The 17,477-nt window shown below is 38.6% G+C and overlaps 1 protein-coding gene across 2 annotated transcripts in view; it reads right to left on the bottom strand.

The window, feature by feature from the left end:
- The window catches only part of INO80 (INO80 complex ATPase subunit), a 126,680-nt gene that overhangs the window by 10,899 nt on the left and 98,304 nt on the right, over positions 1-17,477 (bottom strand). For both annotated transcript variants that reach the window (XM_023619728.2, XM_023619730.2), the window contains exons 28-29: positions 11,243-11,337; positions 4,964-5,036 (exon numbers count right to left, since the gene is read on the bottom strand). In XM_023619728.2, coding sequence (XP_023475496.1) covers positions 4,964-5,036; positions 11,243-11,337 — 168 coding nt within the window. The remainder of the gene's footprint in view (positions 1-4,963; positions 5,037-11,242; positions 11,338-17,477) is intronic.

The raw sequence follows: 17,477 nt of genomic DNA, 5'->3' as shown, positions 1-17,477 counted from the left end.
GTTTTCTCATTTAAAAATGGAGGCAATTCTTCTGCCATTCTTTGAAGAGCTCAGATTTTGGGTGAAGACAGACAAAAAGCATCAGCATTTTCAATGCTCTTTCCTCTACTAGTAAGAATCTCTACTGGCTCTTTCTTATGGTGCTCCTTTCGTCTTGCTTTTATATGAGGTATAATCCTTAAACTTTTAGTGTTTAGAATCCTTGGGGAGAAAATTACAAACTGCCTGCCAAAGAAAAACAAATCACCGTGAAAGCTTATTGTTAATCCACAGTGTCCACAGACCTAGGATCTAGAAGTACACAATGTTTGTCACTTGTAGAGGGGCATAGTAAATCTGACTACAGGACATTCTGGAGCTTATCAGGATATGCACAATTCTAGAAAATCCAGTTTAAACTTCCAAGGAGAACAAAGGAAGAGAAGACACAGTTAATGAAAAGGAGACCTACATTACTTGCCTAACATACCTAAAATGACTACATATGTGGAAAATGAGGGCTGATGTCACATGCAAAGATAGTGCCTTTAGTTGTCCAAGCCTGAGGCACTGGTTCAGCATGAATTCATAATGGGGAGTTTTAGATTATGAATCATTTCATAGGTGCTTCCTTAACATTTACATTTTTTCCTAGAAGTCTCAGTAGCAATCAAACCTGATTCAACTTGGGTTCTTACTCATAAACAGTAAGAACATTAAAGCCTGAGGAGGTAAGTTTGCAATGTAACTTAAAAAAATCCCCAAATTAAGTGGCTATTTATTATTTAAATGGATTAAAAGAGGTGGGGAATTTGGAAGAAAGAGAAAAATAAAGATTCTATTTACAAAAATACTTACCCAGGGAAAAAGAATATGAAATATGTGTAAGCTAGTAAGTTAAAACAAGAACAAGGGTGAGAAAACTAAAACCAAGCCAGACATATGATTATTATCCAATCTGACCATAAAATGAACACTGAATCAACCATGACAGGAACTCGAAGTGGGGTAGGTGTTGGGGGAGACAATTGTGCCCACCACAGTGGGACAGAGATGACACCCGTACTTGGTAATCAAGTTTATGGAGCTCAGTGAGACACCCTAGAGAAAAACAAGCAACAATTAAAGGACTAGAAGAACTGACTTCACTAGGAAAGATTAAAGCAAGTCAATACACAAAGCGTGGCCCAGCAATGACTAAGGGGAAACATATTAATAGTCAGCACCTTCATGAAATTGTAAACACTAAGTTGGGCAGGCATGGCAGAGAGGAGGTAAGAGTCGAGACAGGGCGGAAACGCCTGGCTATACAGGTCAATGAGAGGGAGTTTCAGGGGATGAAGGAGTGAAATGGAAAACAGGAAAATTTCTAGGAGAACAACTGGAAAAAGCTGGACCAACACTTGGAGGGTGGAACTCCTTTTCCCTCAAGAGAATGGGTGGAAGTTCAGTCCCATGGGAGGGCTGAAAGCTGTCCCATTTTGTCTCATGGGACACAGGATTTTTCTCACATTGCTACGAAGGGACAAAAGCTCCTCATTCTCTCCATACATGTAAGCATATAAAACAGGTCTGACATAGAAACAAAACAAACAGTGCAGTTCATAACCACTCCTCACTAAACAGTCAAATGCAAAGAGATCCCTACTTCAGGAAGAATATACAAAGAACAACACAGACAGTAAGGGGCAGCTGCCATTAATCACATGCCGAAATCATGTTTGCAACTAACAGAGTGGGCCAGACAGAGACCCACTGTTTACAAATACACATGTATACATGCATTCTCAATCTCAAGACATTAAGTTTTTCCTAACATTTTAGGCTGACTAACTTCTTCCTTGTCCATAAATGGTTCTGGGGATCTTTCAAAGCTAAATAAATCTCAGGACAAAGGAAAAATGCCAGGCAAGCAGTGAAGCCTATTGTTTGTCTAATAATACACATACACAGAGTATAACTTGACTTCACACAAAGCATAAACTAGGAATTCATTTCAATCTTGTCTCATTTTTCTTAGGAGTATTCCAGGAGGTTCTAATTTACAAGTGAGTCCCTGAGCCCTCCCTCAAAATTAAATGTAAATTATTTTGGAATTGGGAACTCAGAATATTCAGAGCTTCTCTCTAGCCCCCAGGAGGAAAAGGGAATTTCTACCTCTGCTCCTTTTGCTATGGGCTTAGGGCCTACTTTAGTTCTTTGTGGCTGGCAGGAGCTCCTTACCCTCACAAGGCAAACTACGTGAACACTGGGAGCGTGATGCAGATCGCCCCCCTCAAATCTGCTTATTTTTTTGACCATTCAAATGAATGACTAAGGGAACAATTTCTTAAAAAACCATAGACCAAACCTCAATAGCCAGGCTGACAAGAAGGGAAATACATTTTAATCAAATGAATTTAGGCTAGATCTCCCCAGGTGACCTCATCTGGCCTCATAGCCTTAAACATCATCTATGACCTGATAATTCCAAAGTACATCTACAGCCCCAATCTTTCTCCTGAACTCCAGACTCTGCTGCCTGAGTGACAATGACACTTATGTGTGCTAAGCATCTTGAATTTAACATACCCCAAACCAAATTCTTGATTTCCCCTCTCAAACCCGCTCCTCCCCTCATCCTCCCCTTAATCAGTAATTGGTATCTCCATCATTCCAATTGCTCAGGCCAAATACCGTGGAGTTCTCTTTGATGCCTCCTGCATGTCCCACATCCAATCTACCAGCAAACCAGCTGCACCTTCAAAATATATGCAGGTTGCAATTATTTCTCACCACCTCCACTGCTTCAATCCTTGTGTACCATCATCTTGTTACCATCATCTTGTGTCTAACTCCTAACTGAACTTCCTGCTTCTACCTTTCTCCCTACAGTTCTCCCCACCCCAACCCTCCGAAGCCAGAGGGACACATTTAAAACCCAAGCCAAATCACGACACTCCTCTGTTCAGATTCTTCCAGTGGTCTTCCAACTCAAAATCCTTACCATGGCCTACCAAGCACTATGTGATCTGCTTCTCCAACACTCACCTCACACCGCTCTCCCTCTCATTCATTTAGTTCCACCTACAAAGGGCTGCTTACTGTTGCTTGATTGTGCCAAGCACGTTCTCACCTCAGGGTTTTGCACTTATCTCTTCTGCCTGGAACGCTCTTCTTTCTGCCAGATATTTGCTTGGCTTGCTTCCTCACTTTCTTCAGGTCTTGGCTCAAATGTTACCTTATCAGAGAAGCCCTACCAGCCCAGACAAAACAGCAGCTCCTGATCATGAATAGGGTTTTGAAGAACAAACAGCAATTTACAAGGTGGAAGGAGGTGCCCAGGAGGATGATCTATGCTGAGGGAACAGTTTATGCAACAGTGTGATATAATATAGTGCGTTCAGGAAACTATAAGTCAACTGTTATTTCTGAAACATAAATTTTGGAAGGGGAAGTAGCCTGACAATTAGGGCGGAAAGGGAGATAAAGGCTACAAAATGAAGGGCATTTAATGCCATGTAAAGGAGCTTATACTTTATCTCGTAGACGATGGAGACAACCTAAAGAGTTTTAAGCAAGAGTGGCATGGTTAATAAAGAAGGGTATAAATAAACTAATAGAGCAGGTATGGTGCTGGGGGCTGAGACTGGAGTCCAAAAGATCAGTTAAGAGAAAGTGATGAAGTTTATATTCATGTTGAGACTATGACTCAGTTGGGACTGTATGGAATGCTTACAAACTAGAGAGAGCAGAGAACCAAGGAACAAAAAGAAAGCCAAGTTTCTGCTATCTGATATGGCACCAAGGGAGCCACCACATCAGAGAACGCAGAACAACATCACCTACCACCAGTGACGGACTTCCTTTAAGGTGACTGAGGCTGATGATGTGCACATTAGATACAGTATCTACCCAGCTACGCCTCCAGTGGTCCTTAGGCCCTGGAGCCCTGTCCCAACCTGGTTAACTGGCTGAAGAGATTTAGATGCCAAGGAAGGTTCAGTTGAGTTCTCTGGTTCATATTCTACTTAGTGATATTATAGAATCTGTTTTTCATTCTTGAAGGCAGGCAGGTCTGTGGTGTAGTAGTTAGTAAGGAGAAAGAGTGGACATAGCCTAGGAGTGGGGACTGGAAAACATGGGATCCAGTTCCAGCTCTGCTGCTGCGAGTCTATTCAAGCCTCTTCACCCTTGTACCTCATTTCTCCATGAGCCTCCAGAGTTCGCATCCTCCTCATATTTGTGAGAATTCTGATGCTCTGTATTTTACAGAGAGGCACCACAACAGCCATAAAAATTATGTTTTTAGAGTCATGCCTTCTACAGAACAATTTCCCATTTATGCAGTTTTATGTCTCATGTTTAAGGTTACTGAAAATGTTATTAAATGTATTTGAATCCTGGGAGTAATTCTAAGATTCAAAAGGAATGCTCTTTTCCTCTGCTTTTCACATGCTGAAATATTCTTCCAAGATTGCATACAAAAGGATAGGTAATTTGATGGAATGTCTTTTTAATTTAATTTTTTAAATTACCAATTTCATTGCTCTCCAACCACCATTTGAAGTCTGGGATACAAAAATATGAGTTTTTCCTAAAATGGAATAATGTATAAGAGAAATAAAACAATCCTTTCTGATGTGTTCAGTTATAACTCCTAAAACAAATCTGGTTGGATTGACTGATTTTTTTTCTTCAGTGTGTTTATTCAGACGTACTCCAAGTGTTTAGAACTGTATCACGCACACAGTAGGCACTCACTAAATATTTATTGAATGAACATGTAAGAAAGTTACTCCAAGAGAATGGAGAGAAAAGTCTAAAAGGAAAGCTAACAAATGTTCCAGTTCCAGGCAAAGTGTATGTACTGTCTTGTAACATAACAAGAAGAGGCAAAGAAATAAAAGTTTGTGACACAAAGCAAAGGGTAACGCCAATTGAACAACATTTTTAGAGTAGAAAACCTGCATATCTGGTATCATATTGTGCTCTCATTACTTACTGTATCTGCAGCAGTGAGATTGATACCCAGCCCTCCAGCTCGTGTGCTTAGTAGGAACACAAAGATGTCATTCCTGTAGAAAAGGGAGGGATATGTTAAGAGGAAAAACTGAAAAAGAAAAATAGCATATGGCAAAAGAGAGGGAACTCTGAATATAGAACAGCGTCTAGGGCTAGAAAGGGTTTTGGTGGTTAGCCAGGCCTGACCCACGTTTTTTCGACACACTGTACAAAGGTGCTCTGTTGCTAAAATCAAACCATGGCAGTCACCTTCCAATTTGCACATATACTTTTCCTGCCCACTAATACTGACTGGGAGGCAGTATACTTATAAACATGTAGCAAATATAATAGAAAAATATGCTATCGTGGAAGTAGGGACCTCTCTATGTAACAGTCATATTTTTAACAAGTTCCTAGTTCATACAGAGGGACAAATAAATCAGTATTTCCTGTTGTTTCCCCCAAGAACCATGACTTGCAATAATTTTGGAACTAATGATTATAATTCCAAAGCATTCATTTTTCCAAACGAAGAAAGTCAGTCCCAGAAAAATGACCTGAGGTCAGGACTAAGACCCAGGTCATGACTTCTATGTATTAAATTGAATTTAGGATCAAACTCATGAAGATAGGCTGGAATTAAAGTACTTTTTGATGAATGCCAACACAACCCTTACACAGAAATGACCAGATATAGTTTTCTCAGTTTCCCTTTACATCCTATATCCTTTTAAAGAAACTAAAATTATGAATAAACCAGTATGTGCCACTGTCACTCATTCAGGCAACAAATATTTACTGAGTATCTTCTAGGAACAGGCCCATGCCAGATCACAAAGAGCAGGCTCTGAGGGTAAGATTTATCTATCTATGTACACACATACAATTAGGGCTCAATTTGAACTCAGTTCTTGCAGATAACATAAATGTATTTTAAGATTATCTTGTCATCTTCATGCTCCTGCCACCAGAAGTTATTTTCCAGAACATTTCTAAGGGGAAGAAACTGCATTATACTGGCGAGCAAACTTCAGTCCTCTAAATCAAGCAGCTAAACCCTCTTCTTTATGACTATAATGAGAAATACAACTGGAAATTCATTTAGATCAGTGTTATTCAAATTGCAGGTCACAACTATCAATGGTTATGAAATCAGTTTGGTGGATCTGGACCGTATTAAAGAAACAGACTAAAGGAAACAGAACAGATTAGAAAATATTATATACATCACAGGTCATAAGGATAAGTGCCGTTTTGTGAAGTTTCAGATATGGTAAATAGGTAATAAATCCCAATGTAAAATGAATTTTGTTCTGCGGTTTTCAGTTAAAAAAAAAGGAAACACACTGACATCAGGATGCTCTCATTCCTTGATTCTGTTCTTCCTTGGTAAAGTCACTTGACTGCTAAAGGTCTGTTTCCTGGACTATAAAATGAGGATGTTCTGAATATAGCTGAAGTGACTAATTAATGACATATCAACAACAAACATGAGTATCAGTGAAGGAACTATTTTGAAATAAGCATCCTCATTAATCACTATGCTGGGCAGGTCCTAGTAGAAAACTGTCCATTACTTGCATTCAGTTAAACACAACTTTCCTAGAGGCAGGCATGGATCACAGAGCATGTCTGGAGGCCTCTTGTAGGGCATGATTTCAAAAGCTCTGTACTCTCACAAAAGTTCTATTGGTTATCCTTGATTTTATCATGAAGTTTAATATTTCATAATTTTCTTTATTTAATATATAAGATGTCATCTTTTATGGTTAAATCATCCAGAGCAAACCACAAAGTTAGAAGGCACCTGCCAGCTTACAAACACGTTTTCCTATAGATATGGGACGATGTAAATGGAAGCTTGATACCTCGCAGCCCATAGGAGAGTATTTAACCACAATAAGGCTTCAAATAAAAAGTGACTGAACTTTCCAGGGCTGCACCAATCCTGTAGAATAATCCTTCCCACTCTGGTCCTGAGAAGACTGCTCAAAGCTCTCTCCTGCTTTGGTGGGTACAGAGGGGTCAGAGGCTTCTCTCCAACACCTGTGTGAGAGCTCATGGAGTCAGCCAATGGTTAGGACTTTTTTTGTAGTTTCTAAAGAAGTCCAGAGCCTGAGGATGGAGTAGCGGCAGGCGAGTGGGGATGGGACAGGGAGGGAGGTAGAAGGTAGCTTGGGAACTACAATAAAAGAAAGGGTAGAGGTAGAAAGATGGGCTATTTCCACAGTCTGGACAGCCAGAGAGATAAGTCCCCAGATGTGGTAACTATTTATAAACAAGGACTATACACAGAAAAAATACTAGTGAAAGTAATCCTGGTAAAAATAAATTGATGGCGAAACTTAGAAATATGATGGTGGAAAACACTTTTTTTTTGGATATTAACTATGTATCGAGAAGATGTCTTTTAATGATGAGGTAGATTGTAAGTAGCAAGGTTTGCCTGCATTCAGTAACATATTCATAATTCATAACATAATTCATATTGTAACAGAAGAATAAGGATTACAGAAACCTTGGGCTGTTAAAAATCAAAGAAATTAGCTTCCACCCTGGATCACACTGTTGGATTATTTATAAGCAAAAATATTTGAATCAAACTGCTGAGAAGTTCCTTTCTACTGAACAAATCTAGTATTATAACATGAATTAATATCTTGGCAACCCTGACTAAAGAAAGGAAAGAAAACAATCCTGGAAGGCAACATGAGGGTTTGGGTGCCCTCTAGGGGGCTGAAAAGGAACCTCAACTCAGGGTCTCCGTTGGAAGACACCTGAGAGACCAGGCTTCTGGGTGGTCTATGAAGGAGACTATGAAATCATGTAGCAAAGACAAGTCTAGGTCTCACCCTTACTTTTCTTTAGTTAATGATCCACTGAGGCCACTTTGCACCACAATACCCAAATTGTGCTGGGCATGTAGCTGACTGCAGTAAAAACTAGATGAATGACTGAAAAAGAGCCAGAATGAAAGAGGGCACTGGAACTCTGTAACACTCTCAACTACAAAGAAAAATCCATGCTACACTCACATTTTCTCATGTTTTCTGAAGGGTCACCCTGAGTGGTGCGATAATTGGGGGGATCCATCTGGCAAATGCCATTGGGTAGGAGGAAGGGAAGCAAAGACCAAGGCACGTCAGAGCAAAGACCTTGTGAATGGCTTCTAGGATCATGCACTGGTCACATGTTGTGAATGTTGCCCAGTCAGGACATCCTGGTCAAACAGTCTTTAGTCTCAGTCAGACTCTTTCCTGGAAGGATCCCTCATAAATAAATCTTGCATGAAGGGAATGTAAATGGCTTTTTATAGGAGTTCTTGTTTACTCTGGCTGACCTTTGAGCCACAGCGCTGTCCAGTTGAAACTACAATTTTTTCTTTTGATGTCTTTTCATTAATAATAATGAAAATATTTGGCAAGGTGTGCTTTTCTGTTTTGAAAAACACCTGTCTTTTTCTCTATATTGGGTTACTGCCAGCCAATCAAATTTATAAGTGGAGAACTTTTTCCCCATTTGGAGGGGTCTGCCTGATAAGCTTCTGGTCAGCATAGGCACAGCTCAGATTCCATATACAAGAAGTAGGAGATTATTTCCTAGCCATTAATCCCAACTCCAATCATCTAGCTCTTAACGTAGGCAGGGAAGGAGACTTTGCTCTGTTTTTTCATTTTGCCAAATATTAGATGCAGGGTGTTAAAATGATAGTTACTCAAATGTTCAATCTAAATAAAACTCACTGCTCCCTAAGTAATTCTCAGTTGTAAGGTTTGGAAGCTCAAGTAAGTTTCCCAGGAAATCTGCAAAATAAGACATTTACTAAGTAGATGTAGTACAATTTAATGGTGAAAATACCCTTCTTTTAGAGCTAAGCTTTTAAAAACTACTGTGTGCTACTGGGATTGTCCAAATAACTGCTTGACAAATTAAATAAGGGATTTTAGAAGTAATAAATCAAATACATCTACTGATTTTTTCCATTAAAAGGTCACTGGAAAATGTACTAAGTCCTGGATCTCATAGTCCAGTTTTCTGGGAATTGGGTCAGCTAGAACAGCTGTAGCTCTACAACTCAGAAGCCCAAACCATTAGAAGTCAACATACCATAGCTCTAGGTGGAATCTATATCAGCAGAACTTTCTACAAAGTAATCTGACAATATGCACAGTCTTATATGTTCATATCCCTTCACTCAGTAATTTCCCATGTTTGAATCTATATTAAGAAAATATCTAAAATAGTGACAAAGCTTTATAAAAAAGATATTCACTCAACATTTTAACAATGGAAGAGTAGTATATATACTCAGTGTAATGGAATGTTGGTCACTAAAAATAACGATTACAAAGACTTTTTTAATGATGTGTGAAAATGTTTATGATATAATATTAAGCGAAAGAAATCAGGACACACAATCCTATCTACAATATGTTATCAACGTGTAAATATAACCCCCCACACACACCAAAGACTAGAGGGATATACCAAAACGTTAACAGTGATGGGACTGTGAGTAATTTTTATTTTCTTCATTAAATATTTTTCAAATATTCTTCAATAGGCATTTTATTGTAATATATAATGACCCCAATTGTTACTGGAAAAAAACAGCTTTGTTGTTAACGAAAGATCTTCAAAAGTACCCTAGCAAACATACTAGTGGAAAATAAACACAAACAGTAGTAGGTGAAACATCTACTACTTAATGGCTTTTCTTGTAACACAGAACTCATGCCACTCCTACTAATGTGCCCCCAACACAGAGATGCTGGCATCCCTGGAGAAAATACAGGCACCCTGGGAAAATACACAGTCTGTAGATCTTGTATGTAAGATTCCTGTCAGTTGGAACTCTGAGGTTGGAGTAGGTGTGGACATAGTAAAACACATTTCATTTGATTTCAGAATTAAGAAAAGATGAAGATCAGCTGGTAAACTTTCTTGGGGGGGCGGGGTGCGCACAGCTATATGGTAGGGCTAGGAGGCACTACTTAGCTTGTACATGTCTCAAATAACCAATTTAAGAATCTGCCCATAGCTTCTGAGAGCTGAGAAGCTAGGTGAGGTCACCGACACCGTTGTTCCAAGGGAGCAAGCTGGAACAGGTACAAAGCAGATCTTCCCCTCCACTGTTGTTCAAACAGCCACCTGAATTCAGATGCACGGTTTCAACTCAGAGGAGTTATTGGCCTGAGTATGCACTGTAAATGAAAACATCAGGATGTATCTCCTTACCTGCGCTCCATTGTAAAGGACCGTGCAATACCAAAAATTCTCAGAGGGCACTCTACTTTGAACTATGGATTTGTTTTATGCTAAATTGTTTTACATCTGAAGTAAATCATGCTTTAAAACAGAAATGAAAGAAATTAAAAATTGTAACCTAAATACAAATGGCTTTGTGCTTCATTTTCCTTCCCAAGAATTCAAAAGTTAAATATTAACAGACTACACAATTAAAGGCCAAAAATTCAGAACTGTTCTGATTTACAGAACATTAAGATCTATTCTATTCCTTAGTCCTCCAGGTCTAAGGAAGAAAACTAAGGGTGGAGTTCAGCAGACCAGTCACTAGCAGAGCTTGGCTTTCCCCTTGGAGAGAGCAGTAACCAGACTCTGCTTATTACAATGAGAACCTGCACTTAGGATAATTATGGCTCTGTAAGCCATCAGCAACCAGCAGGCAGTATTTGAAATTTCATAGGTTCATTATCAGGTGGGAGAAGGACTGTAACTGAGAGCTGCCAGCTGAATAGATTGCACACTATTGCAATTTGTCATTCTGTACTGTACTACTACAATGCTAGAGGGAAAGCAGGAAAAAGGACGGTATTTTTCTTTAAACTTAATAGGAAATGAAACAGGTAAGCAAAAATAAACTAAAAATCAATTGTAAGTCAACACCCAGAGACAGCCACTGTCAACATTTAGGAATACAGCCTTGTGGACTCTTTTTCTACATGCATATTATATATATAAGGAGGATCTTGGCTCATACTCAGACATCATTTCTTTTATAGCCCAAAGAAATAGGCACTGATTTGGTGAGAAAATACATTTCAAACACAGGTATTACCAAGCATTCATTTTCTCTCTCTCTCTCAGACGCACAAATTTGAACCACTATAAGCGGATTTAGCTACCTCTTAAAAGGGTGGGAACTATATCATGATCACCTAACAATCTGAGATGTGTTGGCATTTCTTTTAAACTTACCATCTCAAGTACTAGAGGAAAAACAAACGAGAATTTTTGTAACTCCTATTAACATTACCTGTTCTGAAAATCAGCAACCATGTCCCGCCTCTCTGAGATCTTGGATGAGCCATCAAGCCTCATGTAGGTATGCTTCCTATAAACCATATATTCCTGCCAACCAGAGTAAAAAGATGTGATAAGTCTGATGCAAATTAATTACTGTATTCTAATTCCCACAAGCATCTACCTACCTTCTTTCTACCTCCTCCATACTGGGAACAAGTCATTATATCCAGAATGAGAGAAAGTAATCTCAAAAGGACAGGAATTTAATTGGTAAATGAATTTACTGCCAGTGTGTGACAATCAAGGGTAACGAGAAGATTACAACCACTCTCAATTTCAACTTGGAAACTAATCTTATTCCTGTAGATTACTGTAGATTTCATGAAAACAAACAAAACAAAATGAAATTTTCAGTCATCAAAATGGCTTTTCAGTCACCAACCAGATGTTTCTCACAGCTATGGAATATCCAGTTTTCTTTTAGTAACACTCGTCCTAATGTGTTTCTCCCCAGCAAATTCTTGCTGATCAAAATCCTTGAATTTACAGCCTAAGCTTCCTTCTTCTCATAGAGCATGCATCACTCTTAAGGGAACAGAAGACAAGGTAACTTTCCATGTCAGAGGATGTTCTTGTCATCATCATCTGTGACACATCATCTGTGAGTGGAATTACAACTTTTAACAACGGAGAAGAGACTTCAAGAGATGCAATGGAGAGGATGGATCTCCATTCTTAGATGCTGCCAATTCCTCTTACAGATAATATCCAAATGAGCATTGATTTCCTGTCTTTATCCAGATTATATGGACAATACTTTGAACAGTCCATTTGTAGAGGAATTATTATCAAACGCTTCACACAGCTGCCTATATATAAGAAATCACCATGAACAGTTACTTTGGTTCTAAAATAACTTTTCACTATTGAAAAAGACTAATCATTTCTACATTTGGGAGATTGTGTTAATTAATTTTCTGTGGTCAAATGTTCTTTTATTGCAATACTCTCCCATGTAGCTCTTATACTTGGCTGGGTATTTTAGCAGACAACGTTGCTACTTTGGTATGGTTGGTGCAGAGTATGTAGCAGCCTGCTCTTAGAGCAAGTGAGTGCCAAAAACCCTTTAAATGGCTTGGCAGAAGTCTCTGACTATGATATCTGTTATGTGAAGCTGGTTGACAAAATAGACAAGCTCATCAAAGCACACATCTTCATGGTGTTTCATATATATATATTTCACTATTTCTTTCAGTCTCCAGGTGCTTATTAAAGGGCTTTGATAATCAAAGAGGGGCAGAAAAATATTCAGTCAAAGCAAGTTTCAAGTTTCCTTTTAGGAGTACAGCCCTATAATGGGACTGGGTTAATGGCAGAGAAGTAGGAGTGTTTTGGATAAGGAGGAATTCAGGGAAGAAGATGAAAAATGACAGCATGATGATGGTCTTTAGAGGCTCACTGTACTTTGGCAGCTAATCCAGTCAGGGAATACTGCCATCCAGAAAAGCCAAATAATGAGATTATACAGAGAGACACCCCACAGCTTTGGACTTTAACTAAATCGTGAGTTTCTTGGACAGGCACTCTTTTGCCTTTTAAGCCAGAACTTCTAATCCCAGCGAGAACAGTAATGAAGGAATCTTCTTGTAGATCTTGCTGTTTACATGATTTATATATCAAGGTCAGCATAACACCAGAGATATTAATGCCAGACCACAATCAAACCAACGCTGATTACAGAGAGCCTGTTACTGAGGCAACAGAAGTGAACCTTTTCAGTTTACTGCTTTAAGCCTTTGCTCTCTCACTCAGGGGAGTAGTGGGATTTCAGAAGGCTTAGATGAGTTTAGATCCTATTTTAGTAAGTAGCTTCAAAACAAGTTCATGGATGTGGAAAATACAGTTAAAAACAGAATAGAGGAATGTCTACATTCTCACATCACAGAAAAACATCCAAAAGATAAAAACTGAGCTAAAAAGGCAATTCAGTATTTCTTTCATTCACAAATTCTGGCTACACCAAAGCTATTCTAGATGTTTCTAAAATTCTAGGCTGTTTAGAAGATACTTAATTTAATCCAATGTTCATCCAGAAAGAAATACCTAATTTCTTCCAATCATTAATTTCAAGAACTGTGACCACTTCCATTCTTAGTTCAGTTTTCCTATGATTCTAAAAACATCTAATGATTTAGTACAAAATTCAATTCTATCTTGTTAAAATAAAAACACAAATTCTAAGAACAAATGATTTGACAGTACTCATAGAATTTCTGAAAATTTATTTAAAAAAATCTATCTCCATCGTATTTGAAAACACACTGTACCAAATGAAAACACACCATACCAAATGATTTGGGACGCAGCAAAGGCAGTCCTAAGAGGGAAATTCATTGCCATACAGGCTCACCTCAATAAGCAAGAAAAATCTTACATAAACAACCTCAAACGACACCTAATGGAATTAGAAAAAGAAGAACAAACAAAGCCCAAAGTCAGTAGAAGGAGGGAAATAGTAAAAATCAGAGCAGAAATAAATGATATTGAAACAAAAAAGACAGTAGAAAGGATCAATGAAACAAAGAGTTGGTTCTTCGAAAAAATTAACAAAATCGACAAACCCTTAGCCAGATTCACTAAAAAAAAAAGAGAGAAGTCTCAAATAAATAAAATTAGAAATGAGACAGGAGAAATCACAACAGATACCGAAGAAATACAAAGGATCATAAGAGAATACTATGAAAAACTATATGCCAACAAATTGAACAACCTAGAAGAAATGGATAAATTCCTAGACTCATACAACCTACCCAAACTGAATCAGGAAGAAATAGAGAATCTGAATAGACCAATCACAAGTAAACAAATAGAAACAGTAACCAAAAACCTCCCCAAAAATAAGAGTTCAGGACCAGACGGCTTCTCTGGAGCGTTCCACCAAACATTCAAAGAAGATTTAATACCTATCCTTCTCAAACTATTCCAGAAAACTGAGGAAGATGGAGCACTCCCTAACACATTCTATGAAGCCAACATCACCCTGATCCCCAAACCTGACATGACAAGGACAACACAAAGAAGGAAAACTACAGGCCAATATCACTGATCCTCAACAAAATTTTGGCAAACCGAATACAGCAATATATCAAAAAGATTATACACCATGATCAAGTGGGATTTATACCAGGGACACAGGGTTGGTTCAACATCCGCAAGTCAATCAACGTGATTCACTACATTAACAAAATGAGAAACAAAAACCACATGATCATCTCAATAGATGCAGAGAAAGCATTCAACAAGATCCAACATCCATTTATGATAAAAACCCTCAATAAAATAGGTATAGAAGGAAAGTACCTCAACATAATAAAGGCCATATATGACAAACCCACAGCCAACATCATACTCAACGGACAAAAACTGAAACCCATCCCTCTCAGAACAGGAACAAGACAAGGGTGCCCACTTTCACCACTCTTATTCAACATAGTACTGGAGGTTTTGGCCAGAGCAATTTGGCAGGAAAAAGAAATAAAAGGAATCCAAATAGGCAATGAAGAAGTAAAACTCTTGCTGTTTGCAGACAACATGATCTTATAGATAGAAAACCCCAAAGAATGCATAGAAATACTATTAGAAACAATCAACAACTACAGCAAAGTTGCAGGGTATAAAATCAACATACACAAATCAGTAGCATTTCTATATGCTAACAATGAACTAACAGAAAAAGATCTCAAGAACTCAATCCCATTCACGATCGCAACAAAAAGAATAAAATACCTTGGGATAAATTTAACCAAGGAAGTGAAAGATCTATACAACGAAAACTACAAGACCTTCTTGAAAGAAATCAACGACGACATAAAGAGATGGAAAGACATTCCATGCACATGGATTGGAAGAATAAACATAGTTAAAATGTCCATACTACCTAAAGCAATCTACAGATTCAACGCTATCCCAATCAGAATTCTAATGTCATTCTTTACAGAAATTGAACAAAGAATCCTAAAATTCATATGGGGCAACAAAAGACTCCGAATTGCTAAAGCAATCCTGAGAAAGAAGAACAAAGCTGGAGGCATCACAATCCCTGACTTCAAAACATACCACAAAGCTACAGTAATCAAAACAGCATGGTACTGGTACAAAAACAGATGCACAGATCAATGGAACAGAATTGAAAGGCCAGAAATAAAACCACACATCTATGGACAGCTAATCTTTGACAAAGGAGCTGAGGGCCTACAATGGAGGAAAGAAAGTCTCTTCAACAAATGGTGCTGGGAAAACTGGACAGCCACATGTAAAAGAATGAAAATCAACCATTCTTTTTCATCATTTACCAAAATGAACTCAAAATGGATCAAAGACCTAAAGATTAGGCCTGAAACAATAAGTCTTCTAGAAGAGATTATCGGCAGTACACTCTTTGAGATCAGCTTCAAAAGAATCTTTTCGGACACCATAACCCCTCAGATGAGGGAAACAATAGAAAGAATAAACAAATAGGACTTCATCAGACTAAAGAGCTTCTTCAAGGCAAGGGAAAACAGGCTTGAAACAAAAAAACAGCCCACTAATTGGGAAAAAATATTCACAAGTTATTTATCCGACAAAGGGTTAATCTCCATAATATACAAAGAACTCACACAACTCAACAATAAAAAATCAAACAACCCAATTACAAAATGGGCAGGGGACATGAACAGACATTTCTCCAAAGAAGATATACGGATGGCCAATAGACACATGAAAACATGCTCATCATCACTAATCATCAGGGAAATGCGAATCAAAACTACACTAAGATATCACCTTACACCTGTTAGAATGGCAAAAATATCCAAAACCAAGAGTGACAAATGTTGGAGAGGCTGTGGTGAAAAGGGAACCCTCATACACTGTTGGTGGGAATGCAAACTGGTGCAGCCACTATGGAAAACAGTATGGAGATTCCTCAAAAAGTTAAGAATAGAAATACCTTATGACCCAGCCATCCCACTACTGGGTATCTATCCCAAGAACCTGAAATCAGCAATCCCAAAAGTTCCAGGCATCCCTATGTGCATCGCAGCATTATTCACAATAGCCAAGTCATGGAACCAACCTAAGTGCCCAGCAACTGATGACTGGATAAAGAAGATGTGGTATATATATACAATGGAATACTACTCAGCCATAAAAAAGGACAAAGCCGTCCCATTCACAACAACATGGATAGACCTTGAGGGTATTATGTTGAGTGAAATAAGCCAGACAGAGAAAGACGAACTCTGTATGACTCCACTCATAGGTGGTAGTTAACATACGGACAAAGAGAACTGATCGGTGGTTGCCAGGGGAAAGGGGAGTGGGGGGAGGGCACTAGGGGTGAAGTGGTGTACCTACAACATGACTAATAATGATGTACAACTGTAATTTCACAAGGATGTTAACTTTCATAACCTTAATAAAAAAAAATTGAGAAAAAACAATAAAATACTTGAAACTAAAAAAAAAAATCTATCTCCAGGGCCGGCCCGGTAGCACAGTGGTTAAGTTCGCACATTTTGCTTCTCCGCGGCCTGGGGTTTGCCGGTTCGGATCCCAGGTGTGGACATGACACCACTTGGCAAAAGCACCCCATGTATAAAGTAGAGGAAGATGAGCACAGATGTTAGCTCAGGGCAAGTCTTCCTCAGCAAAAAGAGGAGGATCGGCAGATGTTAGCTCAGGGCTAATCTTCCTCAAAAAAAAAAAAAAATCTATCTCCAAAAAAATCTATCTTCGCTTTATCTCTACATCAAAAGATTTTCTAAGATCCACCTAAGAGTCTTGCTTAATATTCTCTTCAAAGCCAGCAGCTGACACCTGGTTAATTAGGAATTGTCTGTTTGCTGAGTTTTGCAGTTGGCTATCTTTTAAAGATGGCACGACACTCCCAGTCATTGCTCAACTCTCTGTGGTTCACTCCCATGTCTGAGGACCACTGCTGGATGACTTCACTGTGGTTTGTAAGAACTGTGTCATGCTTACGAGCACTCCTGTGCATTAAAGAGGGTATATGGGACAGAAAGACCAAGCGTTACCCAGGTCTTCCTTATTTCAGGCACTCTGTAGAAACCAAGGGTATCTCTCACCCAAATCCACTTTTAGTATATAGGAAGGGCTTAGAAAATGATCCACCAGTATGATTAAATTTCCTACAGCCTTGTAAAGCAAGATTTCCTTTTGCTTCACTTAAAGCAGCAAAGAGA

Source organism: Equus caballus, chromosome 1, assembly GCF_041296265.1.
Source record: "Equus caballus isolate H_3958 breed thoroughbred chromosome 1, TB-T2T, whole genome shotgun sequence".
Taxonomy (NCBI): domain Eukaryota; kingdom Metazoa; phylum Chordata; class Mammalia; order Perissodactyla; family Equidae; genus Equus; species Equus caballus.
This window is presented reverse-complemented; position numbering and strand designations above follow the sequence as displayed.